Source organism: Manis pentadactyla, chromosome 2, assembly GCF_030020395.1.
Source record: "Manis pentadactyla isolate mManPen7 chromosome 2, mManPen7.hap1, whole genome shotgun sequence".
Classification (NCBI taxonomy): Eukaryota; Metazoa; Chordata; class Mammalia; order Pholidota; family Manidae; genus Manis; species Manis pentadactyla.
The window spans coordinates 89,815,344-89,841,481 of record NC_080020.1 but is presented as its reverse complement, the minus strand read 5'-3'; the positions used below and the strand labels follow the sequence as shown (position 1 = coordinate 89,841,481).

Genomic DNA, 26,138 nt, shown 5'->3' with positions numbered 1-26,138 from the left:
ATTTTGCACTGCAGTCAGAGGAAAAGCATTGCTGCATATTTAAAGTTACTAAACCTCAGTGCTGGAAACCTCTTAACAGCTCATTGTGAAAGAATGTATCAGCAGGCCATGGTGTGGCTGGCTTTCCTCCTTCTGTCTCACTGTTTGTTTATCCCCAAGCTGCCTTTTCCTAAAGAAAGGCCTCTGTCTGCATTGAATAACAGAAGACACTGCAATGGATTAGAGTGCAAGAGAAAGGTGATTTGTAACATTCATTAGATGTGATCCATGTTTTATCTGTGCAACAGAATATTAATGGACTGTAGTGCATTTGAATCCTCTCTGCAGTCTCCAGCCACTGCATGCAGTGTGTTTACCTAGTTGAGCTCTGTGTTTGCTTAGCTGTTTTTTATTTTTTATTTTTTAACCCATTAACTCATCCGACTGCCTTCTGATTTGATGTGGCCACATGAAAATGCCCACATCTAATTTGTGGCGCAGAAGTTAAACATCTGTGGTGCAGGAAGTGTCAGCAAATTTTTATTTTAAATCTGTTAGGCAAAGATGCAGAAGCTGTGAGTTAGTCTGTGCTGACACTCTTAAAATGATAAACAGTAAAATAGAAATGCAGTAGAAAAATAGAAAAATATCCCTTTTTCTAACATGCAATACAGATAGAAAATTACCTTTCAGTTGAAATCTGTACAATCTCGCCCATTGCATGCTGGGCCACTTCCAGGAAGAGACTGAGGGAAGAAAAGTGTGCCCAGTTCCAAGTATTCATTATTCCTCTTGAATTCCGTAGGTGCACCGTACTAGGGAAATAATTTCCTTAATGATATGTAACAAAAACACCACATTTCTAAAGTGATATGCATACTTTTCTAAGTAGTCCTTGCTCTGCAATTGTACATTGATTTCATCCTGGTGAGTACGCACTAGTAAAAAGTTAGAGGGCTCTTACACCCTGCTGGCCAGAAGTGGCATTTTCATGGTAGAGATACAGTGCCCATGGCCCGAATATTTTGTCCCCATCCCCAGCTCACCGTCCATGTGGAGTATCTTAATGGCACACAGTCGTTCCTCTATGGGACCCTCCTGTCTCCAGCCTTCGGGAAGTGCACAGCTCAGATGCCCAAGCTCTGTGCTGAAGACCCAGAAGCGTTAGCCCCAGCTTTGCCTTCACCTCTGTTTCTGGTTGTGCAGATCCCTTGTTTTCCTTGTATTTAGTATATTATCATTCCACATGGTGCTTTTTCTTTCTTTCACTTTTAGTGTCTTGCCCACATTAAGATGAGACAATTCAAAGTAAACTTCTTAAAATACAAACTCAGTTGTATCAAATGTTTGTTTATGATTTGAACGGCAGAGGTATGCCACAGATTTTACGACTCTGCAGCAGTGATGGTGACTCAGGACATACAGGTCAGCTAAACACACGGAGTTCCCTGGATTTTGTTTTTGTCTCAGGCTATCCCCTCGGCCTAGCTTGGACCCTGGGAGGTGTTACTGTGTACTTAAAATAGATGACTCCTCCACCCAAGGAGCTTGACACAATAGAATAGAGGGTCCCTCTTAAATGTTATTGTAGTGTTAGCATGAAATTTACTTTGAACATTTTGTTTACCTTGAAATGTAAAATTATCCTTAGATGGACAGAGCTGATTTTACATTCATTCAGAGAGAAAGCTAATTCTGCAGTCTTTGAGTATATTCAGCTTCTAACCACTGTAGAGAAACATTATAATGGAAAAATCTTATCATTGATCTTATTAAAAGCATATTTATTGCATATAATTTTAATTATTTTCAGACTTTATAATAGGCCAAATATGTGGAACAGTTTTTGGATGTTCTCTCATGAGATGTGACTGTTTTTCTTTAGGAGAGTTTATGCTCTAGGTACTGCAGCCACTAATATCCCAGCATATTTTATAGACCGTAGATGCAACTCAGAATTCTCCATTTGACTTATTGATAACATGAGACAGTTTCTGATTTCTATTTCAGAAACTGAAATCCTGCATGTGAGACACCAAATATATAAGTATTTCAGAAATTAATAAATCATTAATTTATTCAGAAATTTCTGACATGTAGGTAGCCTATGTGTGGCTTTCCAGTTTCTGAGAAAGTAGGTTGATTTTTTTTTTTTTCAATTTAAGTATAAAATTAGGTTCATAGGCACTCTGTATCACACACACTTCTGTGTCTCGGCCTGGAGACATGGGGTGGCTTCAGTGCCTGTGCATGACTATTTTAGGACTGGAAGGGACAGATAAGACTGTACTTACATTGAATGACGGCTTTATCAGTGGCCATTCCTGAGAGTTTTCCAATGAGCTGCTAAGTTAGAGTACAGTATGCTTAAGAGCAGCAGCTTTTAAACATGCTCTGAATGTATAAGGAAACCAATTCCTAATTGACCAAGTACTGGCACCAAAGCAGAGAATGATTTTAGAAGACCAACTTTTCATATGGAAATATTTTCATAAATAAATTGGAGCATTTTGAGCAATAATTTTATACTTCAGTTTAAGACAAATACAGCCAAGTCTCAATTATCCATTCAACGGGAAGCAAGGATGGCATTGAGAATTTGATAAGTCCAAATCTGATGTTAGGCACTGTTGCCATTTCTCTGTTCAGTGAAGGGCACAACCAGCTTGAATCAACCAGTATGCAGCTCCATTCCAAGATCCCCTCTCTAAGGTAGGAAAACATGGTACAGTTTAGAGTCGTGGTCCAACTGAGAGGCAAAAGAATGTTCTTTAAGAAACTCATTGTATGATAGCAGGAATTTCTAGCGCTGACTTCAGCCTAAGAGTTGGTACCAGAATACACAGGTAATTCTAATGTTTATTTTGCCACATACAAACAATTGGGAATTGACTAGTATTAACTTCATACTTTTGATCAATCTATTGGCAAAATTTTTATATCTGATACATTTCAAAAGTTAAGATATCTGATAAGTTTCATTTCTTCCCTAAAAGGGGAGAGACATGAAGCCAAAGGAAAAAGATAAGGGACTGTAAGCTCACTACCTTGTGATGAATATTTGAGAGCTGGCTGGTGAATAATACACTTGGTGATGTATTCACTAATGTGTGGGCTGATAGGCTGATGGGGGCAGGGATTATAATGGTCCACTGACAGGTAGATTTTGAAAAAACCTTTCTAGAGAGTATAAAATAATTTATAGTTACATGTAAGAAAATTTGAAGTTATCTATTGTAAATATAAGTGTAAAGAACACTTTTGCCATTGTCCCTGAGGATTATAGAAAATGTGGTTGGTGCTTTTCATTGCAAAGTGTTTAAAAACATCTTCCTATTTGGAAATGTTTGTGACTTTGCTTTCTAAAAACTACAGAATTTAACCTGACTTTATTGTCTGATGACTACTTCCCTGTAGTTCTTCCACAAATTGACCATTGATTCATTATTAGAAATAGAATATACTCAATATAAAACAGCACTGGATTTTCTTTGCAAACATCACATGTCAAAGATATCTGCCAAGTTGTTTTGTGACAGAGAAAAGGGCACAAATGAAAATGGCAGCAGTAGTTGGGAGAATGTAAATTTCAGCATGAAGCATTGTGCTTGTTCTTGATTTTAGAGCTGAAGAGGGGCAAGGGATTAGCTGATTACCTAGTGGTATTGATAGGCATGCCAGAGTGATTCTGGCCTAAAGGGAGCACAGTCCCTTAAATGAGCTATGCTATTTTTACTGCCATCATTTCTCCCACTTGGAATGACATTATTTTAACTTTCAGTCTCACTCCCAGGAGCCTGAGTCCCACCCCATCCAGCCCAGGCAGTCCCTGTAGTCCTCTCTTGGCGTTTCACTTTTGGAGGTAAGCGTGCTTCGGCGCCTGCCTGGGGGTGCTTTGTCTCTTCCTTCTCTTCTCCCGATCCCACATGAGAATTGGAACACTTTGGACTCTGCAATATGCCATGAACAGTTTTTTCTTAACTTTCCTCTTAGTGTTAACATACAGAATTAGGAAAGAAACTGGTTGAGTTATTTACTTGATGACTAACAGGAGCCCTGGGAAAAGGCATGGGGATTACCCTGTTTATCCTATCTTACTAATATGTCACTTAATGTCCAGTGACTAGTTAATCTATTTGGCTCCTGTGTGTATATTACAGATTTTCATATTGCTTTCTTAGGAAGTGATCTGCACTGAATTCTACAAATTTTAATCCATCTTTTATAATGATAAAATTTACTATGATTTCTGGAAAATATTTCCTAATTCGTGTTAGAGTATTAAAATGTCTGTTGCTATAAATTGCTTTATATCCTGATATTTGGAGGACAAAGTATTTAAACTTTCTAAAAGTATTAGTATTTTCCAACCTTTTTTAGAAGTCCCCAGCCTCTCCTTCATGGGCTGAAATAAATTCATGCTTCTCTGTTCTTTATAGAAGCATCTCCAAGGAACTCCACTTGCATTTTAGCCCAGTTTTTTGCAAGAACCCATGATAGAAAATACTGTTGGTAATGCATGCGTCGTGCATATGTTCTGCTAGGATTTTCATGAATTCAGTATCTATGGAGATATTAGGTCTCCTCATATCTAATTAGAAAATATACATAGAGTATACCCAGCCTCTGCCTAGCCTTTTTTAATCCAAAGGGACAAAATAGCATCAAATTCTCGGTTGATGGATTCACTTAAATTAATTTTTATTAATGAAATTTTTTTATTTCATAAATGCAAATGAATGAAAACTTTGCCACTCGTGACCAGTTCCTTAAAAATACCAACTTACATGATTTATATTTAGGTGATATTGGTGGGACAATTTAATAAATATGTTTCTTTCACTTTCCTAAAGTAAGACTCGACTAAAATCTCTGAAGAATTGACTGGAGAAATGAATTAATGGCTTTGAACTTTGGTTCTATTCTTCTGAAAGGATTATGTTTATTATTGTAAAAAGTGACTTTCAGCATGAAAGTTCCATGTAATAGCTTTTATAAAGCATCCTCTGGATATAACAGATCCTGAAGCATAGGAATCTCTTTCTGATAATCTAGAGAATTTCATTGCTCTTGTAATTTGTCTGTTTTTGGTGGTCCAACCAAAAGTAACTGAATTGTCTTCTGAACCTTTTTCTTCAGTGTAACCTGTCTTCATTAAATGCTCACATTTCTTTTCCTTTAGACTATGGCAAATGAAGGTGCTATCAGGTGTGGGGAAGGAAGGAGGGTCAGCTAAATGCTGTGGTAGTGCAGAGTGAAGTTTTGTGAAAATAGTTATGTCGGTGAAGTTTTGAAGAGTGTGTTTGGAGCAAGATATTTTTGGAACTGGTGATATTTGAGTTGGGCCTTGAAAAATCTTGGGGTTTCAGTGGGGAGAGATGGTGAAGGAAAAAACTGGACAAGGAATAATGCAAGGAAAGGAGATGAGAAAGTGTGGTACATTGTAGAAATGATGTGTGTAGCTAAAACATAGGGTGGGTGAAGTTGAAGAAAAACATGGAGTTGTACAGTGATTGATATGGACTTAAAAATTTAGGATTATGCTCTGTAGGGCCTTGAATACTGAGCTAAAAATTCTGACTTTAATTTTGTAAACATTCTAGAGTACTGGAAGATTTTTTTAATAAGGGGTCTCATACTAAGAGATCTGAGCTCATACTAAGAAAGTTTACCTTTACCAGTATTAAGAGTAGATAGAATTTTAGGTAGAAACTCCAATAATGTTGCTGGTACAATATAACAGGTCCTGGATTAGGACAATTGCAATGAATTAAGTTAACATTTGCAAAAGGCTTTTGTATATATTGTCTCATTCAATTTAACCCACCGGATGCTACTGTAAGCCGAGAAGGAATATTGCTTCTGTTTACAGGTGAAGCTATTAGCACATATAGAGATTAAGCATCTTAAGAAGCCTAGAATCCACAGAACCTTTGTTAATGAAGACCATACTGTTAATAAAGCATGGGAATTGAAAAAAAAAAGAAGCCTGGGATCCAAAATGAAGTCTCAGATCTTTCTTCTGTGACTAACTTTACACATACACATTGTTATGAGATCATTTATGTTGAGTTTTAATTATCTGGTTTAGGTAGACCTTGTGACCTCCTTTAGTCATTTTCATTTCCCCAGTGCCTCTCTCAATACTTGGAATGTAGTAAGTGTTTGAGCAATGTTTATTAAAGACTCCATAATGGAATGTATTGGAAATAGAAAATGCATTAGTTACAGTGATGCTCACAAATCAACCACCAAATAAATCTACAATGGCTCTAATGCAAAGAAACTGTATTTTCTGTTCACAGACCAAGAGTGTAGGAGAGGTTCTCCACACAGTCATTCAGGGATTGGTGGTGGTAGTGGAGCAGGCAGGGGCTGTGGGTGGGCTTCAACACATGACCTTCAAGGTTGCCCTGAGTTTCAAAATCCAGGTGGTAGGAAAAATAAAGAGCATAGGAGATTGTGTGTGTGCTGTCATACCTGAATGTGGAGCGTATCATTTTCACTCATGTGCCATTGCCTAGAGTTTATTATTCTGACAATACCTAAGGACAAGGAAGGCTGGAAAATACACCTGTGTCCAGGAAACAGAGGAAATGCATTTGGTAAATAGCAAGCAATCTTTGTCACAGAAGTTGGTGAAAGAAAGGGGTTCATAGTAGATATCCCATAGTTAATTTTGAATTGAATGATCAACACTAAAAGTTCTAGCATTAATTGAATGGGACCCAAGAGAGTAGAATTGGAGAGGGAGGAAGACACAGTACTGATGAGTCTGGTCTTTAACACCCTGAGACTACCTATCTCTAGGTAGGGATATATGGTTGGGAGCTTAGAATTGGGCATTTCTAATGGTGTGGCTCCCAAATGATGATTTAATATGAATTGTAGAGTTTCCAAATATGTTCATGCTATTACCACAAAACAGCATTTATTGCATCCCTGCAAGCAGATGTTTTTTCTTTCATTGATTGTGATGGATCAGATTTCTCCTTCATCCCTTTTTTTATGAGTAGGACTTGAAAGTCCTGGGGAGAATGATGGTGGTGAGCATTAATAGTGTGTGTGCCCTTTGGAGGTGCTGACACACAGTGTTTCTAAATTTGGCAATGGAAGATTCTGTTCCTTTCATAGTAAAGCCCTGGCGGCAGCCTGTGCTAGACAGGAGTTAGTTCTCCAGCCCAGGCTTCCTGAAGGTTGCCCAGAAGTGAGAGATCTGCACCTTTCAGTGCAGCTGTCACTGAATGAAATTTTCGTTTGGCGTGTCTCAGGAATGAAACCTGCTGCTGTTTCCTTGGGGCCTAATGCAAGGAAAATTTGGGCTCAGTATGAGGGGAAGGATTTTCCAAGAAAGTTTTCTGAATGTAGAATGGGCTGCCTCATCAGATCATCAGATTCATGCCCCTGGACATTTCCCAGGAAGGCCAAGTTTCCACTTAGCTAGAAAGACGTGGAGGTCATTCTTGGATTGAGCAGAATATCAGACCATATTATTCCCAAAGGTCCATCCATCCTGAAATTTTGACACCTTTGTCATCTTCTAGCAGGGTTGGAGTAAGAGGCAAACTACATAGTTTATCCATACACTAAGAAAAAATGTGGCCCAAATATCAGTACCAGTGTGACAGAGAACATCTTAAAAACCTTTCCCTATTCTGAGGCAGTCATTACTCAGAACTTCCACAATCCCCAATACTTAATAAACTGAGTATAATTTAGTGACTGTTCATATGATGACATAATTGTCTCATGAGTAATGTGGACGTGACCCATGCCAGTTAATGATCCAAACTGTGGTGACATAGCAAGATTCAAAGGAAGTGACCTAATTTTATAGTCTCAGCATCTTTCTTGGCACCCAGCATGCCTTGCTCTTAGTAGGAACCTGTTAAGTAGCTGAAGGCTGGCTGCCATTACTCAGTGACCACACTTCAGTCATGACAAAGCAATGTTTTCTTGTATTTGCATTTCATGCTCCAACTTCTGAGTGGGGTGGCAACCAGTGCAGCATCGGGTGAGCTCCCAGTTTACTTCTTTCATGCTTTTGGTATCCTCTCCCTTTGGTTCGTGGAGCCGCAAGGTGGTAGACACAGACTCAGCTGCACTGGGACTGGCAGTAGACCAGGTATTCAATTTCTTCTCCCTCTATCTCCCAAGTCTCCCCTCCTAGTTTCAGGTGTGACTGAAGTCACAGTTGCCACATTGCTGGCAGGATATTGTATTAGTTTCAGAGAAGAGTATTGTCACTGTGCTGTAAACTCCATGAGGAGAGTGTTTTTGTCTATTTTTTTTTCACAGATACATTCGTAAAGCCTAAAATAGTGCCTGACACACATAGTAGAGGCTCCGTAAATATGTACTGGTGGAATGAAATGACTCTTATTCCCTGTCACTCAGTCTTGTTCTGAGGTGTTTACCTGTGCCCAAAACATGGTAGACACTTTTATAGAATATATGCTTTGAAATGTGCTGACATTTTGAGAGGCAGGACATGCATTTTGATTCTCCCATAAATATTAAAGTATAACCATCAAAACATAAAAACTGACCAGGCATCGATTTTAAAGTAAGGTTTGAGGACAAGATAGGAAAGCATCACTGAAGAAAGGGAAACCTCAGTATACTAGAGACTGTGCCTGGCTATGGTGAGGGACAGAGAAAATGATCTAGAGGTCATGGCAGATCACACGCTGAAGAGGATACGTCACTTTGAGGCAGGGTAGTTAGAATATAAACTCCACAGATTGGAAGCCTGTCTCCCTGCACCTATAACAGCACTTGGCTTATAGTAGATACTCACGAAAATTAATTAGTTATTGTCAGTGAATGTGCTTTAAAGCAACAAGAGAGTTCTGAATTGGGGGCTTTTAGGGGTTGCATTAGGAAAATTAAAGCCCTTCAGTGAGTCTGTATTCCCTCCTGGTGTGATTCTAGTCTAGTCTAGAGCTGGGCCCCTGCTGCTCTTTTTCTCAGGGGTTCTTGTTCTCCAGTGTACAGGCCCCACCTGCCTGCCTAGCTTCCTTCATCCATGTTACCTGGCAGGCCCTGGAGGAGGGTGTTTGGGATCCCAGGGGAAGTGCCTGAGTCTTGGTGACTGTCCCCACCAAATACAAGCTTTGTGACTTGTGCATGTCATGAACTTCAAGAACCTTCATTGTCTTCATCTGCAAATCCCCCATCTCACTGACAGGAATAAGAAGAGAAGCTTATAGGTATTTAGTGTGATAAGTTTGTATCAGCAAGAATGGGACCCGAGGTGGATCCAGGGGTAGTGGGAACGTGAACAGTTTAGCAGAGGCGGGCCTCAGGGACAATTGCCACCTTGTCCAATTTTGGCAAGAGCTTGTCCGCTTGTCCTGTTGCTGCTAGAAAAGTTTATGGCTTCCCACAGCTACATGAGTCCCCATCTCCTCACGTGTCACCATGGCGAGGGGCAAGCATAATAAGCTTTACCAAATACACGGCCATACGTTGGGATTTTGCATCTTCTTTTTTGCGGGGAACCTGTAAGTGTGGGAGGGTCTCCTGACTGCTAAACCCTTTTAGTTTCATTTCTTTGAAGGATGAGCTGGACTGTTTGTCTTTTTTATTCTGTTTCCCTCCACTTTCACTTCGTGGAGAACGTTGACAAAAATCAGAAGACACTGGTACCAGATGTCAGTTTTTTCCTACTCTACAGACACCAGTTCCTGTGCTTTTGTGAATGTGATAGTTTAATGAATTATGTGTCCCTGAGTGTTATTTCTGAGTTGTGATGTGGGAGTGAATCTGTTGGGTACAGACGCTCTGAAGGGTGGCTCTGCTAAGCAGAGATGAGCTTGGCTAACAAGGAGCATCTTGCTGGTCCCGTGGGTGGGGGGCTGGCAGAAGCGAAGCAGGTCAGCAGCCTCCGGTGTCACTGGAGGGGAGGTGTGGGCAGGCCGGTGAACACACATCTCAGCCCACCCCGCTTTTTGGCGATGCCATCACCCAGAGGCTTCTGTTGCTTATAAGAACCCACAGGAGAGAGGACGAGAGGATGTGTTCATGCTGCTCCAGGGCAGGCAGTAATACTTGTGCAGGAATGGGAAAGGCAACAATAATAAACTTACTGCAGAAAGAGTTTCCTTTGATTTATTTTTGAGAATACATTATTTTTTGAAGTGCTGTCATCAGCTTCCCTGCTTGAAGTTACTGAGCCTAGGGATGAAGTCTTGGGAGGTCAAATGGCAAGTAGAGCAATCAGTCCACTCAGGCCCCTGGCATCACGAGTCCTTCTGGAGCTTTGGCGCGTGCCTGCTAGTGCCTGCGTTTCCAGGCACTGGGAGCCGTTCTGGGGCCTTGGATTTCATCATCATGATTCCCAATTTTTTGTTAATCGTTCCCTTTTTCCTACTGACTTTCCTATTGGGTTTACTGATTTGGGTGGGAGCCCGAATAATGGAGATCCGCATGTACAGTGGCTAGGTTTTCGTCCCTGACCCAGAGCTTGGTCCACACCCGGTGCTGGGCTTAGAGCTTCCTGTGTATTAGCTCACGTAGTTCTCACACCATGTCTGTGAGGCAGGGGATGCTATTGTCATGTCTGAAATGTGAAACTGATGCACAGATGTGAAAACTGAGGCACAGAGAAAGCAACTTCTCTGTAGTGACCGCTCATCTCACTTTGTCCAGGTTTGGTTCCGTGCGTGCCTGTTACCCCAGTGTTGAGTATTAAAAGTGCCCCCGGTCACTTACAAACCCTCCAAGTTTGGATAACAAATTGTACTTGCTCATCAATATCTAGAAAAAAGCCTGCTCTGGGTGGAACACAGGCCTCTGCAGGGAGAGCCCCCCTCTTACTCTGCGGCGTAAAGTTGCACCGTCTCCATTTCCTTCAGCACACTTCAGTCTGCAGTCGTTTTAAATTTGCATTCCAAGCAGAATATTGTGTTTACAGGAGAGATGATTTTGCCTGTAGCTCATCTGTGTGGCTCCCTGTATAAGTAAATTTGTCAGCCCTCTGTTGAGAGTGTAGTTATGGGTATGGGGAGCAGGTTTTGAGTTGTGGTGCCCTATTTTTCTATTTAAAATTTTTTTTAAATTTAATTTTTAAAAATTTCATTTTAGAACCATTGATGCAGTGTGGATTAAAATGGTTTCATTTGGAAATCAGGCCACAGGCCCAGTGGCTCTGATAACTGCTGCAGCTCTACCCTGAGCAGTCTGTGCCTGCTTCCCTGAGCCAGGGCTGGCTCCCTTCTGCCCTGCTGGTGACAGCGCCTCACCATTGCTGTGATGGGCCCAGGCCCTCTGAGCCCAATTAAAAGACACACTTTTAATTGGGCCTGAAGGAGGAGCCCCATCCCATGTGCAAGGAGCCAGGACATGTCCTTCCTGCCACCCACTGTTAAACTCGTTTGTCCCCGATCACTCAAGAGCAGTTATTATTACATAGTCTTTCTGGACCAAATGCTGTGACTTCTTTACCAACTTTCTGAATTTTGGTTGTAAAGTATTTTGAAATTACCCTATGGGGCCTTAGCAGTTTTCTCTTATTTACTACATCACGTTGGGGCAAATTTTAAAAATGACTTTTGCTGTGCATGTGTATGTGTGTAGTGTGTACATGTGTGTGTTGGGGCATAGTTTTGCCCTGTTCCATTCTGTTAATGCATTGCTTTGAGACTAAGAGAAATACAGTTCACACTGTTTTTTAAAGCCTATTTGCTATGCTTAAAATGTGGCTGCAGCTATTAACACCCACCCTATTGATAAAAGACTTAAGTTGTGATATTCTCTGAAAGCATAAAATGGTGATGATAATGTGAAGCTCAGAGGTGTCTGTGTCAGAGGAGTGATACAAATGCAGAATTTAAAAAATATCTCAAGTTTCTCTAATAGTAACATGAGGATGATACCACCTCTGGAGGTGGTATAAGAATTAATTAGCTAACATTTGTGAAAAGTTCCAAGATGAGTGTTCAGTTTTATATTATTAGCTTCAGATTGTTCTTAGAAACCCAGCATTCAAAATGAGTTACAAAACCCAACCCTTGTATCAAACATGTTGTACATTCTAATTGGGCAGGACAGTGAAGGATAAGATATCATGAGACCGGGACAGCTGTACAAATGGCCCCAGGTGAAAAGGAGATGCGCTAAACTTCATGGATTCTTGTGCTTTGCTATCACTTTTGCCCCGATGATATGCTGAGCCAAATTACTACTGGATCCAGTTAACAACGCAGTATGGTGATACCCCAGAGTGAGAGGACGTGTATTTTCTGGCAGTCACATTAGAATTGCTTTTCCTTTCTTCTTTATGTAAAATAGGAATTTGGCTCAATCTTAACCAAGTTTTGAGTCAAAAAGTCAACTTTAATTCTTTGTGTGTGTGTGTGTGTGTGTGTGTATCTGTGTTTATGGGTGCAGGTGTGTATGTGATCCATAAGAAAATCCTATTGATTCCAGTCACCATCTCCTTTCCTCACCACCTCTGTAGCCCACCTTAGTCTGAGCCCCTGTCATTTATCCCTGGATGTTTGTAATAGTCTCCTACCTTATGCCCCTGCTTTAGTTCAGCTCTGCCCCCCTGCAGCCTGGTCCCCATCCAGCTCTCAGAGTGACCTCCTTAGCGTCAGGCATCCTCTGCCGGGAACCTCCAGTGGTTGCCCTCCTGTCTTCCATGACCTGGCTTCTTGCAGCCTCGCACCATTTCCTGCAGCCACACTGGACTCTGCTGTTTCTTGACCGCTACAGGCATGTTTGTGTCAGGGACTATTGTCCCTGTTACCAGGATATTCTCCCCCTACCCTTTTACCTTTTTCAAAAAAATTCCAAACCTCCAAAAGAAGTTGGAAGAGTAGTACAGTTTGAACCAAAGTTCACCTTGATCCACCAGTTAACACTGGTTACGTTTGTTTCATCTTCCTGCCTCCTTCCCTTTTAACCCTTATATATAATTAAAAATTTTTTTTCTGAACCATTTGAGTGTAATTGTAGACATTCATGTACTTAACTCCTAAATACTTCTACATTTACCCCTAAGAAGAAGTATATTCTCTTTCATAGCCATAATATCATTATATTATTTTTATACCTCCCAAGTTGAACATGATCACAGTAACCAATATGCAGTCCATGTCAGGTTTCTCAATTGTGTTCCCAAATTTCTTTATAGTTGTTTTTTAAAAATCTAGGATCCCAAGATCATATACTCCATTTAGCTGTCCTATCTCTTTAGTCTCCTTTAATTTAGAACAGTGTTATCCCCTCCTTTTATGTTTCTTTTTCATAACATTGACATTTTTCAAGAGTATAAAACAACTGGTTTGTTGACTATTCCACAATCTCAATTTAGCCAATGCTTTCTTCATCATTAGATTCAGGAGACACATATTTGGCAAGAACAGGTGACAGTGTCTTCCCCACAGCATAACACTGGGGAAGCCTAAAATCTGGTATGTGCCAGGCCTTCCCCCTGTGGTGCCAGCCCTTTTGAATACCTTTTTTTCAATAAGCTTTCGCCTTGTCTGATTTTTTCTTTCACTGATGACCATGCTTGAATCAGTTATTATATTGCTGTTTGTCAAATGGCAGTTTTCTGATTCTATTATTAGATGGTGTTTTTCAGTTAAAGAAGAATTTTTTCTCTTTCCTCTTCCCTGACTTTTAGGAGTATTACTATTGATTCATGCATTTTAAAAGATTAAAATGGAAAACAAATATATATTTGGTGTGTAATAATCCATGACCCTTGTTCCTCATTTTGTTGGTCAGGTTGTCCCAGAATTCATCAGTGGGAAGCCTTTCAGGCTGACTTCTGGCTCTTTCTGACATGACCCTGGGGCACATCTTCATTTTCTGGCACAAGATATTCCAGCAGAAGAGGTGGCTGAACACTCTCCCACCTGATCACCAGTCACCTGATCTCTCCTTTACTTCCTTAGTATCACTGCAATGGAGGGGCCTTCCCCATCCCCTTAGGAGAGCCCCCAACCCTACTTTAATCCTGCTTTACAATGTTCCCTGGGATGCGTATACCTACTCTATACATAGCATTTGTTCGTTGTTTTTCTTACCCAGATAGAATGAAGACTCCAGACTGGCAGGGATTTGCCTATTTTGTTCACATCTGGCTCCCTGGTGTCTGGTACATAGTACATCCTTAACAAATACTTGTTGAAAAAAAATGAGTGAATGAATTTAGTCCCATCTTGAGCATCAACCTCTTCCAGATCAGTCAGTTGCTGCTTTTCTGTTCTTGATGCTGAGTTGAACAGGCAGCAGGAAGCTCATGCTCATTTGTCTGGAGTTCCTTGCAGTTTTGCTTCTCATCTGTCTCTAGCCTTTGGATTCTGGTGATATTTGGGACTATTCCTAACAATGCTTCACCAGTGACACGGAGTACGAGGCACTTGCAGGGACAGTAGACACATTTATGATGCAGTCCCTCCATCTCCAGTTCCTCTGAGCAGAAGGTCTGGCTATTTTGGAAATAAAAAATGAAACACTTGACATTACATAGGAGTTTTACATGGGATCTAATGCTGGGAACTGAAAATTGAGTAGAATAAGGTTTTATTTTCTAAATGAACAAATCATTTGCTCTGTACACAATACCTTAAAAGCCTTCATGGGATTAACAGGATAAGATTTGTTCTTATTCTCAAAGAATTGCTATTCTAGCTGAAATGATGAGAAAGAAAAGAATATAGGTCAGGAATTGTACGTTAACACTGTAGTTCATGTTACGGTTGGTGTAGTGGGCTGGGTGGTGGCCCCAGAGATCTCAGATCCGAATTCCTAAAGCTGTAAATATCATCTTATTTGGAAAAAGAGTCTCTGCTGATGAGATTAATTTAAGGGTTTTGAGATGAAAAGATTATGCTGGATTATCCCAGTGAGTCCTAAATCCAGCCACAGCTATCCTTAGAAGAGAGGGGCAGAGGGAGGCTTCCCACAGAGAAGCTGGAGGAGGCAAGGAACAAGTTTTCTCCACTAGGGGAGAGCGTGGCCTTCCCAGAGGGAGCATGGCCTGCCCGGGAGGGAGCGTGGCCTGCCCAGAGGGAGGGTGGCCTGCCCAGGAGGGAGCGTGGCCTGCTGATACCTTGATTTTGGCCTATGATACTGATTTTGGACTTCTGGCCCCCAGAACGGTGAGAGAATACATGTTTTCTATTTTAAACCACCATGTTTGTGGTCATTTGTTACAAATATAATGCTAAGCTCCACATTCGCTCATTTTCATTGTGACCATCCAGAGATCCTGTGGGAGCCGTGTGGGGGGCACTTTTACCACCACTTCACAGGAGGAGGAGAGGGGTTGAGGGGGTCCTGTGACACGGACCAGCATTTCTGAGTCTCAGGCCAGTGCCCCTCTCACTCTGGTACCTGCCTCTTTCTATACCGAGAGCCAGTGAAATACAGACTGCGGGTAAAGGTAGTTCATAAAGGAGACCACTGTGGCCACAGGACTCCAGGACAGCCGGGTGAGAGGTGGGGCCCCAGGGGCATCCATAAAGGGTTTCCCATAGTCCAGGGGACTTGTTCCCCTTCAAGTGCTGTTTTGATCTTCCAGATTTGGGATGCCTTTGAGGATGCTTATGCCCATGCATCTGTATTTGTGTGGAGGGGAGAATCCCTTGCTGTCTAGCTGGCAGTTTCTTTTAGCCCCATCTCACTGAGTCATTGCCTCTTCCATTTCTATGTGCCTGGTGGCTTCTTGGCGTGTGATAGGCAGTGGGATCTGGGTAGGCTCCCTGCACAAGGTTCCAGATAAAAGCCATGGAATGAACTCTTCCAGACCTCCCAGGCCTTACCCCTTCCTGGAAAGTGTTGGTTTGGCTCACTCTTTCTCCCCAGCAGGCATTAAAGTTGTCCTGTCACAGCCCCTGCTGCGGCTCTGTGCTGTGGGCTTCATGGCCCATGCTGCTGCTCCTCTGCGTACCCCAAAGGTGCACCTTCATGCCTCCTAATTCATTCCACAGTCATTTTGCTTCTGAGAGCCAGGTGTGGTGCTGGGGAGGTGAAGACAAATGAGACCCCATCATTCCCCTTGGGAGCTCTTGGTCACTTGCTGAAAACAGACAAGACAGACAGGCAAGCTTGGCCGAAGTGCAATAGCAGAAACAGGGTGATGATAATCCCAGGCTGCCCCCTCTACACAGACACTAGGAGAGCAAAGCAATGTGTTTAATAAAGGGGGCTCTGCAGGCTTATGCAGGAGCCAGGACGTGAAGAGAATCTGTTAACTGTGGCATCCAGCAGGAGGATCTGGACCATTAGCATCCCTACAGTGTAGGTCTGATTGCCTTGCGTATGATGCTGGTACTATGCTTTGGTTTGTCCAGCCTTCACCTGGTGCCTTTCTGGAATTTACAGCACTATCTAGGAGCCTTGATCATATGGGCTTCCTGTTTAGCTCAGTGGAGATGGAGTATGGATAACTGAACGCCGTCCTCAACTCCTTTGCATCTGTGTTCTTGTGTCAATGATGGGAGGTATAGAAGGAACTAGATTTTGTAGACATCGTGCAGAAGTCAGTGGCCCGCAAGCTTGAACGAGCCAGTATGGCAGTGGATGGTGTGTGGGGTCAGCACCAGGGATCCAATAGATGAGCTCACCTTTGTGATTCGGGGACCTTTCTCAACACCATGCATTTTGTAGAAGACCCCACAATATCTCGTGATTTAATGTATCTCTTGATTGAGACAAGGTCCCAGAAAGTGACTGTGAATTCCAGAACATTTACAATTGTCTGATTTATTGATCACACTAGCAGCTGTAGACCATCAAAAAAAAATGTTTGTGCCTCCACGTGTGGCTTTGTTAATGATCCTTCAGGTTGTACTCTGAGCTTATGTCGACCATTGTTTCTTTCAAAGAGGAAAACAGATTATAAAAACCACTGTTAGAGAAGTAAGTGAGATTTCATTTGATGCTATAATTTTTTGTGAAAACAGAACTGAAAGACTTTGACAGACAATGTATTTATTGTTTTGTCATTCTGTGCATAATGTTGTGCATCCCAGTGGCATTTTGATGAAATGGCAGCGACTGCAGAGGGTTTGAACTCAGTACTTGGAACTCTATGAGTATCCTGTCTCCTAAGACATTTTCCTTTTTTGTCTCTTGATTCTTTGGTGCTTCAAAGAATTGTGTGGTGTTGCTATAAAACCACACATAAATTTTCAGTTGATTACTTTGAGACACTATTTTATTATATGTATACATTTGTGAGTTTGGTTATGAGTAACTGTGAAAGAAGACATACTTTCAAATTATTGTGATCATTTTAACAACACTACTAAAAGCAGAAGTAATCTTGTCCAGTAAAGTAAAATAAACTCCTCTAATCTCCCCTTCTCTCCAAAAATGATAGTTTCTTAAGTGCTTCCAAGATTGGGTGGCTTGTGAGTAGTCGTGATAAGGGTGAGGTTTACTAAAGGGAGGAAGACCTGAAATGCACCTGTTTGAGTTTACCCTGTGTTTTAAAATCAGTTCTTAGGAAGTCATCTCAAAACTATTTGTAAGTTGCAGCATAATCAGTCAGCCAATATAACCAGCCCTGGTTGGATCACTCTAATAATATCATGAAAGATATTGAGAAGAAAAGGTGTTCTGATTTTTCTCAGGACTTATTTTGCTTTGAAGTGACAATTTAGTTAAGCCTAAGCACCTGAAAAAATAAAATGTAAAGGGTTATGTTATGAAAACCACATAAGTGGCCAAGCCAGAGGATTCAGGAATTTAGGAGCAGTATTTGAACTGGACCATGAAGGGTGATTAGGGGCTAAGTGAGAGGAGGAGGGAGAGTCACGTGGGATGACCCGGGATGGGAACGACAGGCAGGACGGACTTGTGTTCAGTGCGAGGAATAAACCCGTCTGCCTGAGAGCCAAAATAAAAGTAGAGTTTGGATAGAAGGGATTTCAGGGGAAAGCAAGGTTGGGAACAAACTGTAGAGTGTCTCACATGCCAATCTATAAGCCTGGAGTTTTATTTTTTCAATGTGAGATGTGCCTGAGGTTTTTAACCAAGAAATTTGTATGATGAACTTGGTAGAAATCTAAGTAAGATCTCTGCATGGGAGAGCATGGCATGAGCAGAGTGGAGGAAACAAGGCAGAGAAAAGGAAGAATAAAGAACAGCTAGAAAGACAGTGTCAGAAGGGGAAAGAAGGCCGTGCAGGGTGTTCTGGACGGTGAGGCACCGGGACAGGGTGAGGGATGGAGGGGGCATTGTGTAGATCAGAGGGCTGGTGGTATCTCAGCAAGAGCAGGGGAAGTGAGGAGAAAAATCACTTTGCGAGATAATAATTTCACTTGAGCTGTGTTTAGTAATGTCAAATCTGAAAATGGTATCATAATGGCCAAGTAGAAACGTCTAGCATGTTCCTGGAGATGCTTCCCAGGGCTGGGACATCTCCAGGACTTGATGTGTGATGTGGATGAAGGTGTGGCAGGCGTTAACCGAGACGCTGAGGCCTCTTTCAAACTGCAAGTGGGGAGGCAGCTGATCTGGAAAATCCCACTTGCCACTTGTCCCTGTGGTTTGGGTCTTGACTCAGAAAAACCAGTGAACCCCAGGTCAGGGAACAGGGACTAGCCCTGGGGAGGCACGTTCAGCTGTAACTTACAACTGAGTGTCTTAAATGGGCTTAAGTCTAGGGTTCTAACTTGGAGAAACAACTGAAATGCCTTAAGTTCCAGTTTGACCCAAAGCCTCGAGGCTCCTTAGAGATGCCCAGGAAGTTGGGCAGAGAAACTGCTTCTCCTTTTGATGCCAGTGAGAAACCAGAGAAGCACTAACAGAAATCTCTCTTTCTTACTTGTGGAGGTGGACTGCAGGGGTGTCCCTTAGCCAGGCCATTGTTCTTTTCTCAAGAAGCCACAAGGACTAGGCTAAAGAAAAAACAGTGCTGCACCGGCATCCCAAAGCTGCACGCAGCTGAGTGTGAGAGAGATCATTTGGGCACAAAAAACTTTACAGGGCAACATGTGTTAAGTTGCTGCCTGTTCAATGCACTTCGTAATGTAGCAGAACATGTGACTTTGAGAGCCTTGCTTATTTTTAAGCCTGTGTGAGACACTTGCAAAATGTTACCTAGAATAGCTGAATGTATTTGAGGAATGAAATTACTTAATATTGCTGTTTTTATTTACTGGAAATTATCAGCTTAAAGTAGAAATTTTCATTTTGGAAAGCCATTTGTCTATAAGTCAGTTGTTCATTCCTCTATTTTACGGATAGCTAATAATAGGTACTTTCTGACTACTCTTTTGTAAGATCCACTCAGAACTCCATGTTGAGAAGGATTCTGAGGCACTGTAGGGGGCTTAGCACTGAAAACTATATAATTAGTCTGCAGGACTTACTATGGTGATGGTTGGGACAAAGATGGGGCTGGAGGCACCTATGCCATAGATTTACCCAGTAAATTGTATTCTGAAATTGGCATAGTTGCATTGAAATTATTTAGACAGAAATTGACCTAGATGATTCAGATGTTTCTAAGAAAATGTTCCTAGTTTGTTATGTTTGGAGAGCATGCATTCCATCACCCTATAAGTTGATTTAGGTTGTTGAGAGATAAAGAAGGTTAGGGCTAGCCTTACTTTTGCCCCACTTAATGTTGGGATTTCATTTTTCAAGAGACTCTCTGATCCACTTTGATTCTGGGGGCCATGCCACAGTAATGCTTCTGAAGAAGCATTAAAAACTCAGCATCTCTGCCAAGATCAATTTGGCTCAGTAACTATAAAGTACTGTCCAATTTAGGGACACTTCTCACATACAAATTCTAATTGCTTTCTCATAAAAGCCCATCAAGGTTATTCTTACTGTTTATTTATTTGAACTTTAACCCATCATTTATTTCTTTACAATGCTTGAGGCAGCCCCAAATAATATGAGGCCTCTACTTTGTGGTAATGAACAGAGCAGGTAGTTATTTAGCATTGTTCCCATTTTATAGGTGAGTAAATCAGGATTTATAGAGGCTAAGTTGCCAGGATCTGGTTCCTCCTTGGCCTCGCACATCTCAGCATTTTGCAGGTGAAATGTAGAATTCTTTGCATTAATTGAAATATTGAAATGCAATACTTTTCCTTTAACATCATTGGCCTCATCCCATTCTGGATTGTGGCACCTCTGTGTGTGTGTGTGTGTGTGTGTGTGTGTGTGTGTGTGTGTGTATGTATACTCATCCTTAACTCCTCCATTTTTCTTAAGGAGACTGAAGTTGATTTTAATAAGGATTTGTAAAGTGTTTCACTTGGCACAAAGGGTCACTCAGAGTTGTAATTGAGTGACATGAATGTGGACATGGTTACCTGCATAGGGAGGAAAATTGTGTCATTAAAGAGTAAGGATCACAGGAGATTTTTATTATTTATCAAAACATGTATATCTGAAGTCATCATGACAATCTATTGGATTCTCTTATTGGTAGTCAGGGAGAACCAGCGAGTCCTAAAAAAATGACATCGATAAAAATCACTTAAAGAGCTGACATTAGAAACAAAACTCATGCTCCTCTTGAGAATGTCATACTGCAGCTTAAGCCCAAACCCTGGGCGGTCTTGGCTTAGTAATAGCATGTTGCTTTGACAGCCTTTTGTTCTCCCTAGCTGATATTTTGGCTGCAGATATCAGCACATCAGTTAATGTGCTTTCCCTCCTCTAGGAACTTAGTTGACTACAGTTATGTTAGCTCATGTTTTCTCCCTCATTCAAGTGACTGTCTGCAGTTTGTTCAAAGGAGGTTGCCAGCCTGCAGCCACCATTGGAGTATTGGGCCCTTTTGCTGGTGATTAATTTGCCTAGCTACATAGGGTTCATTGTCTGGTTAGATTTAGTTTTAATATCAATCTAAAGCATGCTGAAACATGTATCAAGAAATGCTACCCATTCATCAAAGGGTTCTAGCTTTTATTTAGCACATACATTTAGATCACATTTTTATTTAGGGAGCTCGGGGTAGATAGCTTAAAGTTCCAATCTTTTGCTACCAGGGAGGTTTTCTTGTGCTGTCAAAATCTATGTGTAGCTTCTCCCTTAAGAGAATATGAAATGTTGCTAGTGGTTAATTTCTGCTGCATGGCAGCACTTGTGGGTAAAACCCCAAATCAAGTCATTGTATAGGTTTAGTTCTGAAGACATTAGTTGATGTCACTTATCTTTGTGGTGCTTGTTCTCCATGATAACAGATGGCTGCCAGATAGCTTTGTTCCATAAATCTGAATGTGTGACTATGGATCTGATTATTCTTATGATCTGGACAGAAGCTGGGATTTGGGGTGCATAGACAGTCATTCCATTCAGTATACCTAGCCCTCCCTCTGTGACATTTTAACCCACAATTTGTAAGGCACATATACCTTTGTCACTTGCTTTAAGGGACTTGGGTTACATAGTATCTCTGAGCTCCAGTTACCTCATCTATATAGTGAGGAAGTTAACACATATCTTTCAGTGTTGAAGATGATTGAATACCAGGCACAAAGCATATAACTAGTAAATACTAGCTAACAAGCTGATAAGGAAGAAGGGGCTTAGAGTTACTTTCTTATGTAATGTTGCCACTTGTCAACAGAGGGTCTGTTCAGTTCCCTCTGCAAAATGTTATTAAAGATAGAAATCCTGAAGAGGTACAAAGAGGTAACTTAAGACATCGGGTTGTACGCATAGAGTGTAGAATATTATTAAATGTAAATGGCAAGAGGACAGGGAAATCCTCGACCATGTGTCTCAAAATCTTTTGGCCAAAAATCTCGAGACACAGGCGTCGGGTGTGACCTTCACTCTTACAACACTCATTCATTTTGAGCACCAACTGCTGGCAGGAATGTGTTCTAGGCTCTGGGGATACAGCAGTGGATAGGATGGAGAAGGTCTCTGCTCTCATAGAGCTTATATCCTAGTGGGATGTGTGGAAGCAGGGAGAGAAGACCTACCATAAGCAAACAAGCCAGAAAAACACTGGAGAGCAACAAGTGATTTTCAGAGAAATTAAAGAGGGGGGTCTGGTGACTTCTTTCTCTCTGAGAGAGTGACAGGCAAGCTGGACCTGAATGACCAGAAGGTGACAACCATGAGAATACAAAGCAAAGGCACTCCAAGTGGGAAGAACACCAGGGCAAGAGCAGCCTGGGGAAGGGAAGATGTGTGGAGAAGGGGGGGAATGGTCAGGGCTGCCACTGAAGGACTCCGAGAGTCAGAGTCAGGGCCTGGCTTTCCCCTAAGCCTGATGGGGAAACATTTGAGGTTCTGAAATAGGGTAATAACAATATGATTTGCATTTTTAGAGTTTCATCTAGCTGCTTACAGTGGGTGGATTGAGCTCAATTTAGAGAGTTAGGAAGTAGTCTGGGTGAGAGAATGGTGGCTTGGACTAGGGGTCAGTGGTGAAGTTGGAAAGAAGTGACTGATTCAGGCTGTAATCTGAAGGGAGGATGCAGAGGACTCAGCAGGGGATGCATTAGAAGAGGAGGTATGGGGTAAAGAGTGAAATCAAGGGAAGCTCCTCTCCTAGGTTCTTGGCTGGGATTACAGAGTAGATGGTGAATCTATTTACCAAGGTGAGGAAGCCTTGCAGGGGAGCAGCCTGTGAAAGAAAATCAAGAGTTTGGTTGTGTTTGTTTTAAATCTGAGATGCCTATATGATAAGTATGTGGACTATGTAATTCCAAGGAAAGGTTAGGTCTGGAGAAGCAAATTTGGGACTTGTAGGCAAGTAGTTGGTATACATGGGACTAGATGAAGCCACCTAGTGGGACGTGGCTCCAAGACAGATTCCTGAGACACTTCACAGAAAAGAAGCGAAGGAGTTTGAAGCAGGAGAACGGCCCCCATGCAGAGTGATACTGAGCAGTCAGTGCTGATTCGTGCATAGGCTATGGAACTCAGGGGCCTGTTGGGGAGCAGACAGGTGGACGGTGAGATGCAGGTGCTAGAGAAACGCTTAACAGAGGACAGAGGTCCCTGTGATACCAGCAACTGGAGGGCCTAGGTTTTCCTCCTGGGAAAATCAGGGCTCTTGTCATTGCATGATGCCTTTCCCTCCCATTACCACATCAGGTGCATCTTTACTGCCCGCCTTCTGTGAGCCATAGGCCTGAGGTGGCTTTACCACTTTCCTTCACCTTCAACCTATAGCCTGCCTGTGCCTGTCTGCATAATTGAAAAAGGCCAGTAGGATGGGTACGATAGGAGGCTGAGCTTAGAGAAGGGGTAAGCTTTGGGTAGGTGGAATGAGGATTTGGTGGATGGGGACGGGAATAGAAACAATTGAGATAAAAATAAATCAGTGATGTGTTTAACATGGAAGTATGAGTTCCAGTAGTAGGATGGAAATCAGGGGAACTCAGGCTTCTCTTACTACTTGTATCACACCTCCTTCTAAAAGAGGTTTGAGCCACCTGCATGTAGATGCACACTGCAGGATACTCACTCGTCCTACAAACACATATCAGTGGCAGTAATGACCCCGCAGTAGAGGCTGGGCTACGGAATTGAATGACCCACCCTTCCCTTGGGGAGACAGACATAGAAACTGTGACCTGTAATATAACAACAGACAAGGGGAGGGAGGATTCATCCTGTCTGAATCGCTTTCAATGGGGGACTCCCAGAGTAGATGCTGTTTGGCTGTAGAAGTATGACAAGATGTCTCGGAGGAAGAGAGGGGTGAGTAGAGAGGCCGGGAGGTTTGTGGTCTCGGCTTGGGAGTGTGGGTCCTGTGAGCACAGGGGGAGAGAACTGAAGGAGGAACTAGTCTGGGGTGAGGCTGGAGAGGGCGACCAAGAGAGAGACCAAGCTGGGCCTTATTTTTATAGGCAGTAGGCATCATAGGTTTTGATTTTAACTTTTTTGGTTGTTTAAGAATAATTTATCAGTGATCATACTACCCTTTGGTTTAAAGATGGGTTTTTCAAAAATACTTTTTAAAATAAGACTTTATTTTTTGGAGCAGATTTAGATTTACAGCAAAGTTGAGGGAAAGGTATAGGGATTTCCCATATACCATATAGCCCCCTCCATTAACACAGTCCCCAACCAGAGCGGTACATTTGTGCAGTCGATGAGCCTACACTGACACATCACCTTCACTCGGTCTGTAGTTTACATTAGGGGTCACACTTGGTGATGTACATTCTATGGGTTTGGACAAATAGATAATGACAGGTATCCATCATTATGATATCAGAGTATTTTCATTGTCCTAAAATTCCTCTGTACTCTGCCTATCCATCCTTCCTTCCCCAAACCCTGACAACCACTGACTTTTTTTTTTAATTAAAGTATCATTGATACACAATTTTATGTTGGTTTCCAATACACAACACAGTGGTTCAACATTCACCCATATTATCAAGCCCTCACCCCCTCCAGTGTATCAATGTAGTAAGATGTTACAGAATCATTAACTGTATTCTCCATGCTGTCCTGCTGTCCCTGTGACCAACCTATATTGATGACCACTGATCTTTTTACTGTCTCCATAGTTTTGCCTTTTCCAGAATGTCATTTTGTTGGAATCGTATAGTATGTAGCCTTTTCAGATTGGTTTCTTTTACTTAGTAATATGCATTTAAGATTCCTCCATGTCTTTTCATGATTTGAAAGCTCATTCCTTTTTCATACCGAGTAATATTCCATTATCTTTATGTACCATCGTTTATTTATTCACCAACTGAATGATGATCTATTGATTGCTTCCAAGTTTGGGCAATTATGAAAAAAGCTGTAAAAGCATCGGTGTGCATGTTTTTGTGAGGACCTAAGTTTTTAACTCCTTTGGGTAAATTCCAAGGAGTGTGATTGCTGGATCTTATGGTAAGAGTATGTTTAGTTTTGTAAGGATCATAGGTTTTTAAACAGAGAAATAACTGATCTTTAACATAGAAAGAGAATTTGTAAATGTGTGTATCAGTCTGTCTTTTCTTCTGCTTATTTCTAGCCAAGTGTGTCCAAAGCATATCACCCCTTAGATGAGTTGTATCACATCAAATAAAAATGTCTTAAAGTCATATTCTTCCTTTCCAACACCATCTATATTTTGTTTCATACACATATGCATGTGTGTACTATAATATACTTCTCAGTATCTTGAATCTGAAGTTAGGTAGATTTATTGATTCTTCCTGGTACTTTATGTGTTAAAGAGGATATTTTTTGGTGTTTGTCTACTTAAGAGCATAAACAAATAAATATACTCTTCAATGGTGTATTTTAGATCAGAGGTTTTATTCAAGTCAAGTGTGTATATATGTGTTTATACAGTTCATGTGAAAGAAATAGGAGAGCCTTGTTTTAGGAAGATCATCTATGCCTTGGGTAACATTTTTTAGCCTTTTTAAGTAAACTTATAAGGGAAAAGTGAGTCACACTTTTACAGTTTATTTGATGTAACCTTCCTTCCTCAGTATACAGCACATAGTGTAGGCTGATGAATCATGTGCAATGTGTTTTTAAACTCAGAACCTTTCAGAAGGGCTATGTGGTCAAGTGGCTGAAATGGCTTAGGACATAAACTGCTAAAAAATAATTTCAATACTCTTAAAGAAAATCCAATTCCCTTTCTTATATATTCCTTTTATAACAAAATTGTAGTGAAAGATGTAATAGTTTCTCTCTTTTTTTTTCTTTCTCCTATATCCCTGAGAAGTTAATGGTTTAAGGAAAATACTCCAAGCCCAACAGATAATGTCAGATATTTGGTTTGATAGGATTAATATTTACTGCAGAGCGACAGTGGGAGCACTGTCCTAGTTTTAGGGATGATTATGTAAACTAATGATCCCCGTCCACTAAAAAACTTAGGGAAAATAAAAGCTATTTATCATGAGGATTATACTGTCTACACATAGAGGACACTGAAGTAGGTATTAAATACTTGCAATGGGATTACATTTATTAAAGTTCCTCTTTTTGTGATTCTAAGGTTAATAGCTATGACACTGTACAAATGTTTAACATTGCTTTATTTGTAAAAAAAAAAAAAAAAAGGAAAAAGGAAAAAAAACCCCAGTGGTTTGTTATTCTGTGCCTTGCTCCCCACTGGTTTACAACTGACTTTCCACTGAAGTTTGCCATTCTCTGAATTATTTCCATTACACAGACCTCTAAAGAATTAAAGTTGGCTGGGGGAGTTGTAATTGTTTATTTCAGCCACTAGAGGGAAGTGACTCTAT

General features: G+C 41.3%; 1 protein-coding gene across 16 annotated transcripts in view; it reads left to right on the top strand.

Annotated features, from left to right (window-relative positions):
* MAST4 (microtubule associated serine/threonine kinase family member 4) overlaps positions 1–26,138 on the top strand; it is a 536,231-nt gene that overhangs the window by 333,426 nt on the left and 176,667 nt on the right. For 7 of the 16 annotated variants that reach the window (XM_057494688.1, XM_057494684.1, XM_057494695.1 and 4 more), the window contains one exon: positions 3,761–3,841. The exons of the other annotated variants lie outside the window; for them this stretch is intronic. In XM_057494688.1, the coding sequence (XP_057350671.1) occupies positions 3,761–3,841 (81 nt within the window). The remainder of the gene's footprint in view (positions 1–3,760; positions 3,842–26,138) is intronic. 16 annotated transcript variants of the gene reach the window in all.